Source organism: Glandiceps talaboti, chromosome 21 (genome assembly GCF_964340395.1).
Source record: "Glandiceps talaboti chromosome 21, keGlaTala1.1, whole genome shotgun sequence".
NCBI lineage: Eukaryota > Metazoa > Hemichordata > Enteropneusta > Spengelidae > Glandiceps > Glandiceps talaboti.
The window spans coordinates 14,646,227-14,667,321 of NC_135569.1; the positions used below are offsets into that span (position 1 = coordinate 14,646,227).

The 21,095-nt window shown below is 38.1% G+C and overlaps 2 protein-coding genes across 2 annotated transcripts; one reads left to right on the plus strand and one right to left on the minus strand.

Annotated features, from left to right (window-relative positions):
• Positions 1–1,222: 1,222 nt before the first annotated feature.
• On the plus strand, positions 1,223–13,535 carry LOC144451338 (FAD-dependent oxidoreductase domain-containing protein 2-like). The gene is made up of 7 exons (XM_078142150.1): positions 1,223–1,331; positions 6,328–7,005; positions 7,344–7,601; positions 7,955–8,197; positions 9,234–9,444; positions 9,938–10,166; positions 11,436–13,535. Exons 1-7 carry the CDS (start codon positions 1,301–1,303, stop codon positions 11,604–11,606), a joined length of 1,821 nt encoding a protein of 606 aa, XP_077998276.1. The 5' UTR covers positions 1,223–1,300; the 3' UTR covers positions 11,607–13,535.
• Positions 13,536–14,200: 665 nt separating this feature from the next.
• On the minus strand, positions 14,201–19,916 carry LOC144451629 (beta-lactamase domain-containing protein 2-like). The gene is made up of 6 exons (XM_078142522.1): positions 19,749–19,916; positions 18,006–18,297; positions 17,112–17,337; positions 16,311–16,495; positions 15,463–15,717; positions 14,201–14,659 (listed from the first exon to the last, which is right to left on the minus strand). The coding sequence occupies exons 1-6, from the start codon at positions 19,889–19,891 to the stop codon at positions 14,468–14,470; spliced, it is 1,293 nt and encodes a 430-aa protein (XP_077998648.1). The 5' UTR covers positions 19,892–19,916; the 3' UTR covers positions 14,201–14,467.
• Between the last annotated feature and the right edge of the window lie 1,179 nt (positions 19,917–21,095).

The following is a 21,095-nucleotide window of genomic DNA, read 5'->3' on the forward strand; positions in this document are numbered from 1 at the left end:
AAAACTTTGGACTCGACAACGGTAGCTGAATATTAATTGTGCAAAATCGCCAACAGGTTTTTCACTTCAAGGCGGCATATTTGTACACACTTTAGATTTACATGCACTACAGGTACTTAAGAACTTATAAAGTTCAGTTTAGTTCCCCCAGTTCAGGTACTTAGAAAACACGGTAATAGTGTAGTTAGAAGGCGCTGTGGTATCCAAGATAACCAAGAAGTAAAAGCAAACTTGATGCAAACTTTTTTTAGATTTGAGCCCCCCCCCCCACTCCCCCCCCCAGTGCAGACCACACTTACCGATGTGAACTCCCCCACGCACACACACCATATTTTTAACATATCATGTATATATATATATATATATATATATATATATATATATATATATATATATATATATATATATATATATATATATATATATATATATATATACGTGTGCCTTACTATAGTTACTATAGTAACATGCTATAAATGACTATAATTGAATATTGCTATTTATTAGGAGAATACATTACTTTTGGTATTTTTTTTATTTTTTCTTTGTACATGTTTATCTAGAATCTTTGGAGCATGTAATTATTTTCTTAGTGTATCTCAGTACACAGCATAAATCCATGGTAGTTTATAATATAACTCGTTCAATAAAAACTAGTTTGACAAATGTAGCATTTGCAATTAATTTCTGATAATGCATACTATGGTAAATTTACCTGTTTGTGGTATTACAACCATTACAGGAGTTATATAGAAACGCCTGTGATCAGAACATTGTTTTATCAGTGGTGGACAATGAAAACTGTTTTTGAGGGTGCCGAAGTGATAAGAAGTAGACTTTTTTCGGCACCTTCAATGCCAGCTTCCATTGTCCATCACTGATAGACCAACGTTCTGATCACAGGCGTTTCTATATAACTTATGTAATGGTAGTATAGCAGTAGAGTGCAGTGTATACCCCCCCCCCCCCATCCCCACCCCAGTCAGTTAAGATACTTAATTAACTAGATACGTGGAAAGAGACAGCACCTCGACTACCTGCCGTGATTTTGGCTCAATACACCGTGTCGCACCTTCTCCCATAGATACAGTACGTTCGTGTATATATCATACCCCATACCTACTACTGTATGGTCTAGTGTGGGCGGTCTTATACGGTCGCGCCGCCCCCAAACCTGACTCATAAATCTTTCGCACCTGCGCACACATATATAGACGGGAGATAGTAGTTTTGACACTAGTTGTGATCTTCTGGTGACCACGTTTAGAAGTTGATCAAGAACGTTGAAACTGCAAGCGACATGGCTTCTAACGCGGAGGGGTGCGGGCCAGGTAAGAGTAGAGTGTGCAACAGTTTGTTATATATTGTGTACCCAGTATATTATATTGTACACAGGACGGGCAAGTTGGGCCTCAATGTTTCGGTCTTTACAATAAAGCTGTAATAATTAAGTTTTGATGTCGATGTTTTTTTAGACCAAAACATTTTTTTGTGTGGAACGATTACGTGTGTATCATTTTCATTGAAGTAAAATGGCGAATTGGAAAATTTTCGAACACGACCACATCATGTGTACGTGTTGAGAATGGGGTCAAACCTAACAGTATGGTCTCGGCGTGAGGTCAAAGTCGGGACGTCCTTTTCGTGTACGTGAGTTGTAACTCGGAAAATGTTCGCCCTTCCTTGTGCTTGCTACACATTCGACCACCAGGCAAGTCTGTTATAATTCTTGTGCACTCTTTCAAGAGATTCGGTAACTTTAATTTGACCATTTTGTATCGGGCATATTATGTAGAAAGGCTCATTACGGCAGACGAATTCGAAGTAAATTTGGGTGGCTGGCAAAAAAAAAAGTGAAATAAGTCACGTATGATCATGAGCTGGGTGTTCTAGGTAGTAACTGCACCCCTACCTATTGCACAAAATAAACGAAAGCGTAGAGAATACTGCAATCACTGCTATACCGCGAAGTATGCAACACTTGGCACTCTATGCCCCGAAGTATGCAACACTTGCACTCGCGTGTGATACAAGTGTTTCTGTCGTTTCGCAGTCGTCAACTGTGTTTGCACACAGAGAGAGTTGGTGTCTAAACGCTATGCTAGTATACTAGTAATGTATATTGTGTGTACACTGAGAGCAAAACATGTGAGAAAAGAGTTTAAAAGGGTCTATCGCGGTTTTCACAAAAAGTGCAAGTAGTCTAAACAAAGTGTTTTTCAAAGGTCGTTCCTCTGGAGCGTTCACGTAAGAATGCCGGCTCTGGCTGGCACGACACATTCAGAGGTCAAGGCTTCAATCCCCAGGTTATCACATTAAACGTTATCTTATCAGTGGAGTCATGAGACTTACAATAAATTCCATAATACCGTGCAGCTTTTCTGTTTGATACGACCACAAAGAAACCAAAAACAAACTGCATATGCCACACTTCAATAGCAAGATCGCATTATTTGCTACATTTTAGTCTAAATGAAACAAAAAATGTAAATGTATTGCAACTCCATTCAGACATTCGTCTCACACCCCCCCCCCCTCCACCCATGTACCAGTGTTGGTTTGATTGTTTTTACTCCAAACAGCGAAATGGAGAAGTGTTATTAGGATCATTGAACATATGTTGTTTTTGTTTTGAAAACTTCCATTTCAGTATTCAAGACATTCAATTCCAGCTCATGGACGTGTCGAGTCTTGAATCAATGAATGTTGTCTCGGGTGGCACCAGCACTAAAGAAACACAGACTGCCTTTTAAAAAGTCCATGTATTTAATTTGAACAATGGGGAAAATATACTATGTGTAACATCAAACCACTCTATCGTAACCTGAGTTATAACTGACAGCCATCGTAATACAAATCGAAAGTTGCTGGGCACTGAAAGGATATCGGGGTGACCCGAGAGAGTTTATGTATAACGAAAACAAACTCACTTCACCCTGTTTACCAAGTAAAGACAACTAACCTACATAACTTTCTCCAAAGTTAATGCTCCCTAGCTAGCAATAATAAATGCATGGCTTTTATGAAGACAACCTTAGAATGTAAATACTCAAAGTAATTGAAGACATCCCTTGTATTTGTGTTTGCACTGCTACCTGCGCATGACCTCTCTGACTGGTTTATTCTGACCATTTTTTCAATGTGAATATGACTTTTCTGTTTCCAGTACGTTGGATTTGTATTCTCTCTTCATGTGTGGACTGTACGTTCTAGTACTATAGTTATTAGGATAGGCCATTTCAGAGTGCAACAAAGGCACTATATAATAGTAATAATATTTATTTCTTTAAAAACGACTTCCATGTAAAAAAGACATCTCAAGACGCTGTACAATACAATCATAAAATATACGTAAAATAAAACGTGAGGGGGGGGGGGGGGGAAATGAACAATATAATCTAATTTTAAAACGCTAAAAATAAATTACTAAAAATGTCATGTTAAAATAGAAGTAGCCGCTTCGCACAATGAACTTTCTAAAAAAAAAGATGAGTTTTTTAGACTAGACTTAGAAACATTAGAACTACAGAGTTTTTGGGGTAACCTTTTCCACACCCGTACCGTGGAGCACAAATAGCGAAAGATCTATCCCCCGAAAAAACATTCAACACGTCGTGACTTTAGGACAGACTACAATAAAGCCATGCCGATATATAAGCATTTCTAAAACGTCTAGTACTACATATTCTAGCAATCATTTAGGTCTATTAAATTGTTTTCAGTCTTATTGCCATTGTTATGCATGTGTTCATGTATTTTTTTGTTGTTGTTGCATGCTTGAAGGTGAGACAATTTTGTGGGCTCGTTATTTGGTTTTATGCAACATTCAGTACAGTAAGATACTGACTACGTACGTCATACTTGTTGACAAGCAGACAACATGCACCTTCACAGCATGACCTGTAACCCCTCGTGTTTATAGCAGATATTTAAGTATAATGAATGCGCTCAAATAAACGACTCTACCTTCGAGCACAGGAATGGCCGTCCATGACCCTACGTAGTTGTTCGCGCTACAGAATGAAAGGTCATAGGTCATAGGTCACACTATCACTCTCTTTTACGAAGTGACATCGACCTGTTGGCAGAGGCAGAAGATAAATCAATCCGCACAAATGAACTTAAGAATTTGGTTTATGAATAGTTAAGTTTGGTTTGGTTGGGTGTTTATTTTAAAATGTGCAAGAAAGGTTTGGAGCTGGGGAGTGCGAAAATCATGCAATTTATATCAACTGCGCATGCTCAAAAGAGTGGCGTTTTTGCAATATTATATAGCATGTATACTTGAAAGAAATATTGTTCGTAGTATCATGACTACAATGGTTTTGTATGTAAACGCCTTCTTCATCATAAATATTTTGTTTTAAAAAAACTCGGCAAACTTGTGTTTCTAAGCATGGCGTTCATTATGTATGTATGTGTTTAATTAGTGCATGGTAGAATGTCCCTCGGGGAAGAATTTAACTGAACATCCAAATTCTTAAAATCTTTCCAAACTTTGTCACATGACGTCTTGTTCTTGGTTCTTTTGAAATTCGGAGATTCAATTTTTTGGTATTTAAAAAAATAAATAAAAGGAAATCGACATTTTTTTAGTTTCGAGGTATGCGATTGTGATATTTTATTTCATAACCTCTACTTCAAACCGCCTTGGTGGGCGACCTCTGGTTTTTCTTTTGTAGATTTTAGCTGCTAGAGGGTGGAAAACAAAATGACAGCAAACAAATCTAAAACTCCCAGTTCCGAAAATGTAGCCTTGGGTATCACGCGGCTTATCATGAATACCCTGTTCATTTATGGATGTCTTATAGGTTGACCTTTATCTAGTACGATTATATTGTCATTCCTTCCTTGCGAAAGATGAAAGACCACTCATTCTTTAGTCACGCCGAAGCTGCTACGCGATGTAAAGGAGAAAATTAAAGAGAAAACTTCGAGAAAAAACCTTAGTGTCATTTATTACGATGGTTGTCCTTATTTCAAAGTTTCTCAAGACAATATACCCCGTACTTGTTACTGGTAAATCGAGAACAGTGGTACACAATTCACGGTTGAATGAAAGGTTAATGTACGTACTATGTGTACCGTACCTGTCCGGCTGAAAGTTTGCCTTGTTCCTCTACGCATCGATAGACTTGTGTATCTTTTGTTCATTACTGCATATATTATGGAGATAGAAATACTTAATAGTTGAACAATAGATACCCGTTCCTTGTGCCGAGGTGTACTAGACACAGGTCGAGGAGAACGACATCGACTCCCTAGCCTCGTTCTATGGTTGTTCAAATGTTTAAAATGGCACAAACTGAGTTTATGCGTTGAGGGCGTAGTTTTCCTTGTAGATGGATGGATACCTGGTGAATTGAATGATATAAAATGCGGGGAGGGCGTTTAGCTGGCGCGGTTTTTATGTGTCCTCCCACTGGGGGGGGGGGGGTCTGTCATCCCTCTCTGGTTTCAACACAAACAAGTACTAGTAAATGTTTTAGTTGGTTTCAACTTGCCCGCCAGTCCACCGCTCAACAAATATTGTGGATGATTAACCCACTCTCCACCAGGAAAACGTTTGTGCTTTCCACCATACTAACAATTCATTTTGGCGTACTCAATGAGGATTACCATACAGACATCATCATGCTTTCCTCTCCCACAGTATCAAAATCAGGACTATACCCGGCTGAAATTCTTCCATGAATTGTTTGCTCCGAGTCCCCCCCCCCTCCCCTAGTACGATCGAAAAACTTGGCCACCCACTAGAAAATTGCTTTTTCTTCTTCTTTGATTTCACCTGCATGGAGGTAGAAACTAGTCCTTCCAACCTCAATGTGATAATCAACGTGTAATACGACGTACAACTGGTGAAGAATACAGGGACAAAATAACCACATTTTCTTACCGTTAAAGAAATGAGATACCTTCTTTTCAGATCGTAGCGTCGCCCATTCCTCGGTGTATCTCCTACTAAAATAAGCGAATTAATGTTTGTTTTGAGTGTACTTGTGTCATGTGAATCCACCTCAGTATACGGCGGGGTGATTTGAATGACTGCTCAGTCAGCCAAGAAAACAGACAACCAACAATACTTGTTTTACCCAGTTGTTTGTTGTTCACAAATGTATCTTGTCATTGTACATGTAAAAGGCTAACAGCGATTTCAATACAAACAAGATGGAGTAAAAATAGTGACGTCATCATTCATATTCGTAACATTCTATTCTATGTATCCACACATAGAATCAAGATTACGCGTCCATATGACATAAAACATTATTGAATGACCGTTACAAATTAAACAATTTTCATGATTTTGTTTTCTTTGTTATGCAGGTACATACAACTATGTCATCGTTGGAGCTGGTCCCGCTGGTCTTCAGATGGGTTATTTCCTCAACAAAACGAAACGTAAATACGTCATTCTGGAGGCCAATGATGTACCAGGTTCCTTCTTCAAGACACATCCAAGACATCGTACCTTGATCTCCATCAACAAACGCTTCAATCCTTTCCCCGAGGCCGAATTCAACATGAGGCATGACTGGAATTCTTTGCTCAGTGACGACCCGGAGATGCGCTTCACCAAATACTCCGAGGAACTGTTCCCGAGCGCCGATGACTTCATCCGATACATTGACGATTTCGCCAGGAAATTCGATATCAAAATTAAGTACAACACACGAGTCAAAGCAATCACCAAGGTAACAGATGACGAGTATGCAAACTTCGCCCTGACAACCACCGATGGCGCAGAATACCGCAGCAAAGTGTTGCTCATGGCAACAGGAGCTCGATCTGAATTGATACCAGAGAGTATTAAAGGGTGGGAGAATATGGAAACGTACGCCACTCACGACGTCGACGCAAAGAAATACGATGGAAAAACTGTTTGCATCATTGGTAATGGTAACAGCGCCTTTGAGACAGCCAATCATCTTGCAGGCCACGCTAGCTTGTTACATATATTTGGAGATCGAAAACTGAAACATGCCTGGAACACCCATTTCGTAGGCAAGTAGTGTTGTTTATTAAAACTTGAAGTTCAGTCAAATGAAATAGAGTTTATCTTTCAAAGACCATACAGGCTTCTGAGGCTGCGTACAGAATCGAAAAGTTCTAAACAATTGCACAGATACAATTTCTTTTCTCCCACTACTATACTAAACGACAAACGACCTGCCTTTTTAATGGAAAGGTACGTTTATTCATCCTCACCATATTTTTAACAAAAAGTTGACCAGAAGTGAGAAAATATTAATGGCATGTGCATAATTTCATCTAGGGTTTTCAAAACCTAACGCGTGATCACACGTATCAGTTACCTAACACGTGATCTGTTTGTTACCTAGGTGATCTACGTGCAGTGAACAACACTGTTCTGGACATGTACCAGTTGAAATCACTCCATACATATCTAACTATGAAGCTGACATCAGTTGACAAACTGCCAGATGGTAAACTTCTGTGTGTATTTGATGACGTCATAACACACTGGCGGGATGCACAAGGCCATTTTTTCCTGAAGCCCCCTCCTTACGATCACGTGATTTGTTGTACTGGTTTTAAGTACGTGGACACAACACTGTTTGCTGATGATATTAAACCAGGTAATTTTATCAATTAAAGTTACTCTTCTCTTCTACTGAAAGCAAACGTGAGTTGTTTTTCTTATAATTAATAACATCCTATGGTTTTCATACATACATACATACATACATACATACATGCATACATACATACATACATACATACATACATACATACATACATACATAAATACATACATACATACATACATACATACATACATACATACATACATACATACATACATACATACATACATGAAGGGTTTATCTCTCAGACCAAGATCGGCTATAGATACACAGTATCTGAGAAACTGACAAACGTTCGATTTTGTGTCATATACCGTGCTCTTTTGGTAATCTATTGTCTATAGATACAAAAACCGATGGAAAGTTCCCCGTCTTGTCCACTACTTGGGAATCAAATGTGCCTAACATGTATTACATGGGAACGTCCATGCAGTGCACTGATAGAAAAGCAGCTTCCGGTTTCATCCACGGATTCAGATACAATGTCCGAAGTCTCTACCACTTACTGGAGGAAAGATATAATGATATACCATATCCGAGGGAAAACATTCCATTGAATTTAGATTGCCTGGCTGAAAAAGTTGTTGGTGAGCATTTTGACTTTCTTGACAAAAATATTTCACAGTAAGCTTAAACTTGATAGTATGAGAGAGAGAGAGAGAGAGAGAGAGAGAGAGAGAGAGAGAGAGAGAGAGAGAGAGAGAGAGAGAGAGAGAGAGAGAGAGAGAGAGAGAGACAGACAGACAGACAGACAGACAGACAGACAGACAGACAGACAGACAGACAAACAGACAGACAGAGACAGAGAGAAAGACAGACAGACAGACAGACAGAGAGAAAGACAGACAGACAGACAGACAGACAGACAGAGACAGACATAAACAGACAGACAGAGCGACAGACAAACAGAGACATACATAAACAGACAGAGCGACAGACAGACAGACAGACAGACAGACAGACAGACAGACAGACAGATCTAGAGGCACACACACGCATCGCCTGTGGTATATAGTACAACGGAAATAATGAAACCTGAAACAAAATGATTTTGTCCAGACTGGACAAAAATCTCCTTGATTTTGCTACATTTTATCACAGACAAGTAACACATTACTTGGCTGTGATTTTATCAATTGACACGACAGTAATCTTGTCAACGTTGCTTACTTCATCGTTTGGCACGACATATATTTCAACCAAAATTGCTAAACTTTCTTTGTGCCGACGTTAAGTTGGGCTACATTCTGGTGTATTAGAGCATCATTTGAAATTTGGCGCATTCATTCTGATATTGTTGAGTCAGTCAATTGACTAAAATGTAGCAAAGATTGTACTTCAATTATTGTCATGCCAGACAATAAGATTATAAATGACGTCTCTGAGATGTTTGTCTGGCCAGACGATAAACTGTAGCAATATATGTAAGATTTTTGTCGAACCAGATAACGTTTTGTTTCAGGTTTCGCTATTTCTGTTGTATATTCAGAAGGTGCAATGGTCAACATTTGTACATATGCCTGTGCCTGTATATGCAAGAATCACAAATTCGCCGTTACTTTTTTTTAACCTTTATCAAATTTAAATCAAATGTTCTAGTCTCTCTGATTTTTTTAATAACAGGTCGTACCAGCATCGGTGACAGTATTTATCAAATGAATAACGTTCTCTGTCACGTGTTAGCAATTCGTGATTTCAAGTCTGGAAAACAGGATGAAGTATCTGCTATCTATTTTGAAGATCTGCCGAAGCCATACGTACTGGAAAATCTCAGTGACAGATTCAAGGACTACAAACACGTATTTGTAATCGTCCTGGCATACGGATTTGAGGAGTGAGTCCTATATAAATATATGATTATAATATAATACATCGTAATTGCTTGTGGGGGAGGGGGGCGTTACTTGGTCCGGCGAAATTTCAAATCACAGGGAACACAGGAACCGTGCTAGAAACAAACTAACAAACAATCAAAGGAACGAACGAACGAATGAATAAATAAATAAATCAATAAATAAGTAAACAACCATACAAATGGATGAATATAAAAACATGTAGTATTATCATTACCCCATGCATATATGTTTGTTTGTCTGTCTGTGTGTTTGTTTGTTTGTTTGTTTGTTTGTTTTATGTATTTGTTTGTCTGTTTATTTTTTTATTCATTTATTTATTTATGTGTTTGTTTGTTTGAATGTTTATTCATTTATTTGTTTGTTTGTTTGTTGGTTTGTTTGTTTGTTGGGTTGTAACACCGTTCCTGGGCTCCCCGTGTTCAAATCTGTCATTTGAACTGTAAAACTCGTATTTGTTTCTTGTGTTACTAGGTTTGGAGATTCCGCTAAAGACGCATTGGACTTTGTGCATACACCCGACTTTGAAGACGAACATTGCCTTGCCTTTTTGCATCCCGTAATCACATACTTCAAGGATGGAAAAAACGTTGGTGTCATCAGATTAGCAGAATCTCTGGTTTTGAGGTACGATGTTCCTAACTTCCTGGATCAGAATCCAGATATGAATAAGAACAGGATGAAGAACTTCTTCAACAAGCACGTAAGTTGCTTTATTCAAAAGTTGCGAACATAACGTTGTCACATTTTTTAGGTTACTGCCTATGCCCTAGTCACTGGCTTTCGACAGCGCCCTCACTGTCGTTTAGACATCAGCCGTGGTACCATAATTATGATGATAAATATCAAAAGAATGTACGTACTACACTCCTATAAAATAACTCGTTATCACTTGTGTAAAGCGCCAACAACGATGAGTATTTAAGTCTAGGTTTCCCGCATTGTGAGTGATTGAACAAAAAAACACATAATAGCTTGGTTATTCAGAGGTTTGGAGTTAAGATCAAATTCTCAGGTCAAGTTAGAATTGGCGTTCGTTTTGAAAGGTGGGTAACCTAAAACTGTCAGGAACCCGGCCAATATTTCACAAAAGATAACTATAAATAACTAAATTAATTAATTAATTAATTAATTAATTAATTAATTAATTAATTAATTAATTAATTAATTAATAAGTGAGTGAGTGAGTGAGTGAGTGAGTGAATGAGTGAGTGAGTGAGTGAACGAGTGAGTGAGTGTGAGTGAGTGAGTGAGTGAGTGAGTGAGTGAGTGAGTGAGTGAGTGAGTGAGTGAGTGAGTGAGTGAGTGAGTGAGTGAGTGAACGAGTGAGTGAGTGAGTGAGTGAGTGAGTGAGTGAGTGAGAGTGAGTGAGTGAGTGAGAGTGAGTGAGTGAGTGAGAGGGAGTGAGTGAGTGAGTGAGTGAGTGAGTGAGTGAGTGAGTGAGTGAGTAAGTAAATAAATAAATAAATAATAAATAAACAAACAAACAAACAAATAAACACTGAGATAGGTAAGTCAACGACGAAGAAAAATATCAAATTTCATCTGTCATTGAACACTGTGCGCTAGCAGTGTCTGTAACAAAAAAGTTGTGTATCGTGTGGCCTAATTTATGCTTTATATATACGCTGCTAATGTTTGTAATAAATAGTCACTCATGTGTAAATGAATCCTTCGGCCTCTTTACCTGTTGGGGTGCTAGACAATGTACTACAATGCTACGGGTCTTTAAATCACTTGTCAAGAATTGAAGACCTTCGCCAAATCAATACTTGCAACAACAGTATATGTACGTCGTCATTACTATGTGCGCCCTCTTGTGATGATACGTACGATCAGAACTAAAATTATCACCAAATAGTCGATTACACAAGGTATGACGTAACTTCAAACACACGCAATAGAGTCATAGTATTTTTGTTTTTAAAACGGTTTTAAATTTCCAACTGATATGTTTCGTATTCTTTCTCAGTTGAACCTTGAACCTGGAAAGACCTTCAATGCATCATTCCTCGGATCCATCGATATCCTGAAGGAGAAAGTGATACCTTTCACCGAAGAAGAAAAGGCAAGACTTCCAGATCTGTCCCAGTACAAGCACTGTCTGCCGTATTCCATCGACTTACTGACCATGGAACGTTAAAGTCACCAAGTTTAATACACACAGAGGGGAATGTGTGGCTGTGAACTATAATACGAATTGTCTTACTATGGATTGTTTTGAAGCGTCTTATTTACCCTGCTGACATGTACACACTGTGTTCTTTGTTATGTTTAATCTTACTATGGTGTACTTACCACCAGGGAACTCAACAATATTTAGTATCAAAGTAATGACATAAAAGGGCATCACAACACTTAATCAATTATAACATATCCAAGTAGTACTACATATTGCAACTTAAAGAATATCTATTGATTGAACCAGTGTAAATGTCTGAGTGTATTGACCCCATGTCTGATGTCCTGGGATGATCTCTGCTTAGTCTTGCTTGCATACGGTGTACATGAGATGCCACTGTTCCCGAGAAGGACAGGGCCAAAGTAAGAATATCTACTCCGTCTGTAAGCAGGACTAATCCTTGCTTAGATATTATAACTTATTGAGTTCCCCCGGGGATAAGAATACTTTAATAGGGTTAAAACACCACTATTTTCACAATGTGCCAGGTCCTTGTGGACTGGACACTTGAACACAAATCATAGTAAGAGAACATGGGCCTTACTTGAACATTTAGCTGTGTTGCTCATTACTCACAATTAAGTAGAATTCTACATAATATTCCACTAACTGGACCATGTTTAATTATCACCAGAAGCCGTGAGGTGATCATATCGCATTTAGACAACATGCATGAACGAAATTGGATTACATAAATTTGGCCAAAAGTCAAAAATTGTCGTTGGGTTTAGATCATAGAGAAAATACGCCTTAGCGTAGAAAACTGTTGACGACATATGCAGATTTTATAGCCACATCGAGGCACAAGTAATAAACTACAAACATAATTCTAGATATGCAGATTGGATAGTCAAATCGAGGCAAAAGTAAACGGGATTCTAGATATTATGCAGATTTTATAGTCACATCGAGGCACAAGTAAACATTAAACAAGATCCTATATATCTAGTTGAGGTTTATGTTGGGTGTATTTACTCGATAAAAACGGTGTCAGAAGTTAGTGCTTGTTTCTTTAATATTTACAATTGATGGAGATATCAACATTTCTAATTTGGGTAGAATAAATAAACAGATACCGTGACATGTTACGTATTTTATAAACCTTTTATTAATCATTTGAAAGTATCCAAGTAAAAAAAGGGAAAACAGAACCACCTTATGACTAAATCAGAGTAGAGTCGACTACAGAAACCATAATGCAAACATAGTAATTGTCTGTAACGGGGGATACATACGACTCGCACAAAGTGCACACTTCTTTTAGCGACATTTCACATTGTTGGTTTAGACGTGAAAGACGGATAAACGAAATATTCGTCGCTGTTTGGCGCTCTTACTAGCCATAAGCTAGGCATGCGCATCAGTGTACACGTACACAGCAATGAATCTTTCAACCTAACAGAGGGGACTGTAGTCTGTGGTTTCCATATATAAACGAAGCTTAGTAACCGAGAATGTAGCATTTTTCAGAAAATATGTTTGTAAATAATATTTGATAATGTGATATTTGCATCAAATCTGATCGAATTCCTGGTGAGAGCGCCACCAGTTGCCAGATTGCACTAACCTAAGCATAGAGTGCAGGTGTTACCATGAAACATAAATTTCAACGTTACGCAAACCATGATAGTATAAAATGTGTCCTAAGGGTAACAAATTTAAAGGCGAGGGTCCCTTTATCATTATTCAGCATATATCTGTGTTAATCTGTGTGAGATTCTGCAAAGCGCAACGTCGCTAAAATAGTTCGATCTATTTTGCCATAATCATGCATATGTTGCAATTGCGAATCGAACTTACTGTGTAAATCATACAGCTTATATAGAGAAGGTTAAATTCGTCGATTTGTAAACTCAAATAACGAAGTGATGTTTATTAATAAACCATTGCTAATAGTATTTAGTTTTGTTTGTTTGTTTGTTGATGCAAAATCTGTATCAAAGAGACGGCTTGATTTACTTCAGTATTATACTACCATGCCATATTTCTTGCGCTCTGTTTGTTTCTACATCAGATGACTGTTTTCCTCCTTGTGGGGGTGGGGGTGGGGGGGGGGCACCCAATGTAGGCCTATACTAAATAGAACGTACAGGATATTTACAGTAGCCGGTAGAGGGCCTATAGTCAGCAAACCGAGCCTTCTCCTTGATCAGATTGTTTGTCGATAGAAAAGAATTTTATCTGGTTTGAATTTTGAGAGACAGAGATGACTTTAGTAAAAGATGATTGGATCAATTTACGTCTAGAAGAGGTAGAGGTGGAAGGACTACGCTACAAGAAAGCTCGACTATGTAGCCCTACTAACGACTGTCTTTTGATGAAGTCTCACTCTCTCTCTCTCTCTCTCTCTCTCTCTCTCTCTCTCTCTCTCTCCTCCCTCCCTCCCTCCCTCCCTCCCTCCCTCCCTCCCTCCCTCTCTCTCTCTCTCTCTCTCTCTCTCTCTCTCTCTCTCTCTCTCTCTCTCTCTCTCTCTCTCTCTCTCTCTCTCTCTTTCTCTCTCTCTCTAATCTAGGCTTCGGTGTACTGAGATAGACACAAACTAAAAATATTGTCGCAATATGATGATACAAGTGATAAGTTAGTAAATGGATGTTGAAGTAATAAAAGTCTCTGACAGCTAGTTCCGTAAACTTGCATCATACTGTTTTGGGACTTCCAATGTTTACACTATCTTGACCATAATGATCGTCATTATATTTGCACTACAGAACCGCTGGCACCAACTTGTGTAATTTACCAAATCGAACAATAATAGTCTCAAATACCAGAGTAACATGATTATGAATAACCATGGAAATCTGATATTTTTTTTAAAATATTAATTATTCATTATCTTCTATTTTACTGACACTATCATACAACGCCTTAATGAGTCTTTGGTATCTTGGCGCCTCACCGTAAGTAAAGATAGACAGCAGAGAAGCCTGATATGAGAAGGCTAAATTATGTTCAGGGTCGAAAAACGCTGAATGTCCTCCGTGACCATAATGACCATACACTTGGTCAAGATTTAACTACAAAAAAAAAGACGAAAAAATGATTGATAGAATGGATATAGCTGCTTGGAGAAAATCATCAGGCAATCATTTTCAGACTTTCGCTCTAACTCGGATAGCAACATGAGCAAAAGGATGTTTATCTCCTTAAGTCAGTGTTAGATTCATTCGATGATGCAATTATCACTGTTTGTCTGAATGTTTTCAAAATTATATTTTACAAAACACTATATAAACCAATATTGCTGCTACTGTATTTTACAGTATAGCGATTTTGAGATAGAGGAAAATACCTCCAAAGTTAAAAGTTTTATTTAGCTATTAAATCAACGGTTTTTAGTATATAATGAGAAAATACTAATGTTTATCAATTGCAGTGACTATATATGATGATGTATTGGTTACAGGACTCCCTTGAAGCTTAGTTTCCATGGATATCACAACTGTCAACTTTTGGTGTGTGTGTGGGGGGGGGGGGGGATTAGTGGTCATATTTTCTTCCTGTGCGTAGGTAGACACCATTCCAACACAATTCCTCTCTCTCTCTCTCTCTCTCTCTCTCTCTCTCTCTCTCTCTCTCTCTCTCTCTCTCTCTCTCTCTCTCTCTCTCTCTCTCTCTCTCTCTCTCTCTCTCTCTCTCTCTCGCTTAAACAATTAATATATATAAATAGTATCAGGCAATTAATAAATAACCCTTCAATAAGATATTTCTAGCATCTACTATAATCAGGGTTTGTAAAGATTATTATGAAGTTTTAATGTATACTACTTTTGAAAATGATAACGGACAACTATCATGACAGTCTATCCTTTGTACTCACCCCTTCGGGAGCACTGCAGTGTCGTAACAAACCATGACAGTAACCATCTGATTTCATCTGTGTAACTAAATCAATGTCTGGTGACGTACATTCAGCAAAGTTATCCACCCATTTCTTTGATAACAATTTTTTCCCATTAAATGTGCCACCATTTGCCAATATACCGAAAAGCTTGGCTAGACCACGTGCTGTTCCAAATCCATTCACCGCTGGAATGTCTAATGATCTAAAGCTATAGGTATTAATCCGCTGAGGCTGAAAATCGTAAAAAAGACAAGTTTAAGTTAGGGACAGAAATATAACTACACAGGATAAGGGAGGATATTTAAAGTTTTGAAACTGAGAATGCTGAAGTAATGACAACTATAAAAATTAACTACAGTACACAGCTTGATCTTGCCTGAGTGCTGGCCAATGTAAGATGATAAACGAATATCAGTACAATTCACGCATGCGCAATAACTATTAATTGCTAAACTTTGAAATAACAAAAGGAGACTATTTTGTGCCCCTGGCGACTCTGTAATGGCTTTAAATGTTTCTCTCGGAAGAATTTGAACTCAGTGTGTGCTTATGTGATTCTTCACACGTAATAAATTAGAGTCTCTGTGCATGGTAGTTCCGCGAATATTTTATAGATGGTTCATTTTCGTGATAAGCTTGATCCCGTCAGTTCATTATTGGCATGAGTATGGGGAACCAACTTTTTGAACAATGTCCCCCATATTTTACTAGTGTCTTCGAAATACCACCAGTGACACAAAATGTGACATTTGACCTTCTGAGGTAAAGAATAAGATGAGGTCAATATGAATATGCAAAACAGAAAGATTGAACTTTCTTCATACCGGTCCAAACACACCATCGGTCGCCATTGCTCTCGCCATAAGACTGTCCGGTTGCGTCAATAATTGTAGAGCAACGCGGCGGTACTTTGAATAAAATAACATTTGGTAGATTCCAATTGAAGGAGCTACTATATCAGCAACCCTATAGTTTTCTTCCTTTGGTAAACCAACAAAAAAGTCTATACCTGTAGGAATGGACAACAGATTCGACAAGATTAGCGTGCCCATGCTTATGTTTCTCATTGTAGCATCTTAAAACAGTGGTCGTTCAAATCAGTTAAAAAAATGTAAATGTATGTTTACATGTTGGTGATATTTTGCTGTTCATAATCATAATTTTACAATCTGAATGACTTAGAAATGATAATTAAAGTTAGAAGGAAACTTTGGCCTATTTATTAGATAAAACTTCACAAATTTCAGCAAATTTGTTATTGTGCCAGACTGGAGAAATAGAAGGTTGGTCGGGTCTTGAGAAACATAGACATAAGTATGACCACCTTTATTATGAAAATTAATTCTTTTACACCAAATTGAAGAAATATCGTGAATCGTAGACAAGTTTAGCACCACAATGGGATTTTTTCAATACATTACCTTATCATTGTTGTTTAGAATTCAAAAATATATGGTTTAAGTATGCAAATTAGGTGTTACTCATAAATATGCAGTGATGCAAAAACGCAAATTTTTTGATAAACGTGTATCCACAATATATGTTCAAGTTGTTGAATGTCTACACGTCGATTGCTTTTTTCTGCTTGTGATTAATGCAAGATAACTTCTAAAAATGACACTTACCGAACGGTCTAGCAATTTCATCTTGAAAGAATTGCCCAACTAATCTATGCTTAGGATCAGCACGTCTTAATACCTCTGATAGAAGCCATCCAAAAGTATAAACGTGGTACCCACTTCCTGTACCCGGCTCCCACTGGGGTTCAGACGCTGCAAGAACTTTACCAAGCCAGTCTGGGTCTTTAACCATTTGCATGTTGGGTGTTTGTGATGGCACTGGAATAGCTGCCTGGCAAATATGATGAATTGATCCATGAATATCACCATAAACAACAACATTGCATACACGTCACATACATTTGCAGTATTTGGGCTTGGTAGGTTTATACTATAAACACACAAAACAGCGTATATGAGAGGTTAGTATCGAGACTATCTAAGTCTTGGAAGATCTCTCTTCACACCACCTAGCTCAATGAGATTTTCTGAACCAAAAGTTGTTTTATGCAAATGAGTAAACCCCCAACCATATTTGGTATGACTATCCCAATAAATACTAACTATTGGGCAAAATTCTGTAATCGATTAACAAATGACAGTTCGGATGACTTCATTTGAATTTGAAATTTCGTCAAATGATGTGCTAGAAGGAGAAGAGATTCGAAGCCATGGATAGCCTCTAGACTAATTGAATGTAATTAGTATGAGTATAAATATCATGGTCCTGAGGCACAAATCAAGTGTGTACCTACACATAGTATGGAGCAGAAAATCAAATCCGGATACATATGTAAACTTCAGTGCCCCAATGCAATCACAATTTCAGTTGATTAAGGCATCTACTATGCAAGTATTTTGATACATTTTCAGTGAACCTATCGCTGTTCGTCTGATTTAGATTCTAAAGAGCTAGTTTTAGCTCGTACTGGTTTAAGGAAGCCAAATAGTTTTGGTTACCTCATGATTGACGAGTTGCTTTAGTGTTATATTTTCCTTTCCTTTCTGTGCAAAATCCGGCCAATAGTACGCAACTTTCTGGTCATAGTCCAGATGACCACGATCCACCGCTACCGCTATGCACAGCGCCACCACACTCTTGGTTACAGAATAGAACATCGACATAGTGTCTTGTTGCCATGGATCCTCGGCTTCAGCATTAGCATAACCACCCCATAAATCTACCACTTTCTTGCCTTTGTAATAAGCAGAAAATGCTGAACCTATTTCCAAGCCTTGTTCATGATTACTCCTGTTGAAGTAAACATAGTAAAAGCAAAAACAGAAGATAACCAGATTTAAACTGAATGCCTTCCATAAAGAATTTCATGATTTATGAAAGAAATTTAGCTCTATATCTGTGATTCGTCAAGTTCCAATGAAAGTTAGTTGTCAAAAATGTTGTTGAAATGCCCGCCAAGCTTCCTTCTCTCAGCACAGGAAAGCTTGTCATCCTTGACTTCACTCGGCTTTTGTGATCTCCTACATACCCGGGATATGGCATGTGCGTGTTGAACTTCCTTCAGTCCCACCAGGAGTTTACACATTCCTTTAATCACTAGTCAAGATTCTGTTGCCTGGCGCGCCATCACTGTACACTAATTATACAGAGGTCAATGTATAGGTAACCATTATTGATAAATTTTCGTGAAATTTTCTTTGTAGGCTAGGCGAGGCTTGGTCTATTTTCCATATTTTGACCACACACATTTGGGTATAAATTATAGATTATTACACTTGATAAATATGTGAGAGTGTATTTATATCCTGAGATACAGAGCTAGATAAATGATTATGTACAAGCCTTGTAACAAACAGTGGTAGTTTGTTATTGAGAGAAATCGGAAAAGAACACAGTAAAAATATTGAGTGTCAGATAGCCTCAGATTGGAATACACCTGACGGCAGTGAAGAATCCTTCCCTGTAGTCTCAACGGTATTATTTCAGGTTTGAGTCTGTCGAGTGTCTTCGAATCTGACGCCAACTTTATACTCATTCGATCAATTAATTACTCAAATTTGTCATAAATATTTATCGGATTATTACCAAAACCTAATCAGTTCTGGCCATTACCCTACGGAACACGTCTATGAAATTTCGTTTGAATTGATGCAGCCGTTTTGTATAACCAGAAATGGTTATACAGACACACACACACACGCGCGCGTGCACGCGCACAGACATACAGACTTCATCGCTATATTAAAGCCTTCCTTACGGAAGGTAAAAAAGAGAAAGGGTGATATAAAATAATTTCGAACAAAACAGAATCCAAAAAAATTTATGATCGTGGCAAGCCTTTTACGGATTACCCAATTTCACAAAAAGAAAAAAAAAAGTTCTGTTGATGAAAAATTCACTTCTTAAACTTGACCTCATGTCTCTAAAACTTACGAAGTGAGCGTCTCGTTGACCTACTGTTGATTCGATAATCATGATAATGTGACAATCGCTGATGGTGGAGTACACTGCAGTGACGGGACATTAATTAACCGAGTTTGTATTTCTTCAACATCACTAAAGTATACGTCGGAGGAATCCGTGGGTCGTCTTGTGTTTCACGACCCAACAAATAGTAAACTATCATTGTATAATATTTGCAAAGCAAGCACTCTCATCAATCAAAGAACACCGCTAATATATGTAAATAGGTCATAATGAGATATAACAATGACACGGCACAAGTTCTCTATTAATAGTACCTGAATACACGTGCAACTTTTTCAAATCCCGGTTCCACGCTGCCATCTACACGCACGGGTAATTGCTTACGAAGTAAAGTTGGAAGAAATGTTACAGTTATTGCAGTTATCGCAATTAAAACGGCACTTCGTAGGAGAGACATCGCAGCCACAGTATATAATCCGTGACCTAATCGTAGAGGGCGTATATTATAGGGCGTATTTAAGCTGCTAAACTCATGGCCCATGACCTATGAACTATTCAATGGATGAACGAAGAGAGTTCACTTATCCATACATACATACATACATACATACATACATACATACATACATCAATCCATCCATCCATCCATCCATCCATTCATTCATTCAGTCAGTCAGTCAGTCAGTCAGTCATCCATCCATCCACACCCACCCGGGCCATCTATTCATCCATCCGCCCACACACCCATCCATCCAGTCAGCAGCCAGCTGTCAATTGTAATTCGTTCATTCATTCATTCATTCATTCATTCAGTCAGTCAGTCAGTCAGTCAGTCAGTCAGTCAATTATGAAATCAGTCATTAGTTTAGGTTTGATTAGTTTTCCTTATTAAAGCAATGAACGTCTACCGTTGAATTTCCACTGGTTGATTTAACTTGTATGTTAATTATGTTGCACAGCCATATAACAAACATAGTTATCACAGCCATGTAACAAACATAGTTTCACATCTATGTAGCTTTGGAAAAGATACTTTGTAACCTTGCTGTGGTGTGCATAGCTGGTACATATACTGTGCCCCTCTCCTTTGCCAATAACATGTGGCTACATCCTAGCACTAGGTCGATTGTGCATATCCTAGTACTAGGATGTCCAATGTCCCCTGTGTACCTGGCAAGTCATTGTGCTATATATGATGCAAAGAATAAGTACACTGAGGAATTGATTATCAATAATATTTTGTGCCATAAAGGCGTCTGGGTTTTCGGGAATTTCACTAACATTTCTTGTCAAATTGTATACACAGTAAAAAATAGTTTATGTAGCCCTAACAATCCCTAGTCTGTAAGGTACGTAAACCATGACGGGGCGTGCGTCCTCACACATCGGCCAACCTCTTCCTGGAGGCCGATGAGGACGGGACAAGACGACGTATCTTAACTGACGCCTTTAACATGTACAATTCCGGGACTGTTATGACTGACTATAAGGAAATAAACATTATTTAATGGGAACAAAGTTATTATTATAGTAGATTTTGTTTGAAGAACCTGTACTTTTTTAATCCTTGGGTATCGTATAAAGTCATATAAACCGATTCCACTTCGTGAGACCACTTTGTAGCAGTGTCACAGAAAAAGACAATTCTGGTCCGGCTGCTG

Bases quoted from the DNA above. Each gene is read 5' to 3' on its own strand.
- LOC144451338 (XM_078142150.1), top strand. From the start codon at position 1,301: ATGGCTTCTAACGCGGAGGGGTGCGGGCCAG. The intron at 7,006-7,343 runs GCAAGTAGTGTT...TTTGTTACCTAG, and splicing joins CTGGAACACCCATTTCGTAG to GTGATCTACGTGCAGTGAAC. The intron at 7,602-7,954 runs GTAATTTTATCA...TATTGTCTATAG, and splicing joins TGCTGATGATATTAAACCAG to ATACAAAAACCGATGGAAAG.
- LOC144451629 (XM_078142522.1), bottom strand. From the start codon at position 19,891: ATGTCTCTCCTACGAAGTGCCGTTTTAATTGCGATAACTGCAATAACT. The intron at 15,718-16,310 runs GTATGAAGAAAG...TACGATTTTCAG, and splicing joins CCGATGGTGTGTTTGGACCG to CCTCAGCGGATTAATACCTA. The intron at 14,660-15,462 runs GTGAGTACAAAG...TTTTTTTTGTAG, and splicing joins ACTGCAGTGCTCCCGAAGGG to TTAAATCTTGACCAAGTGTA.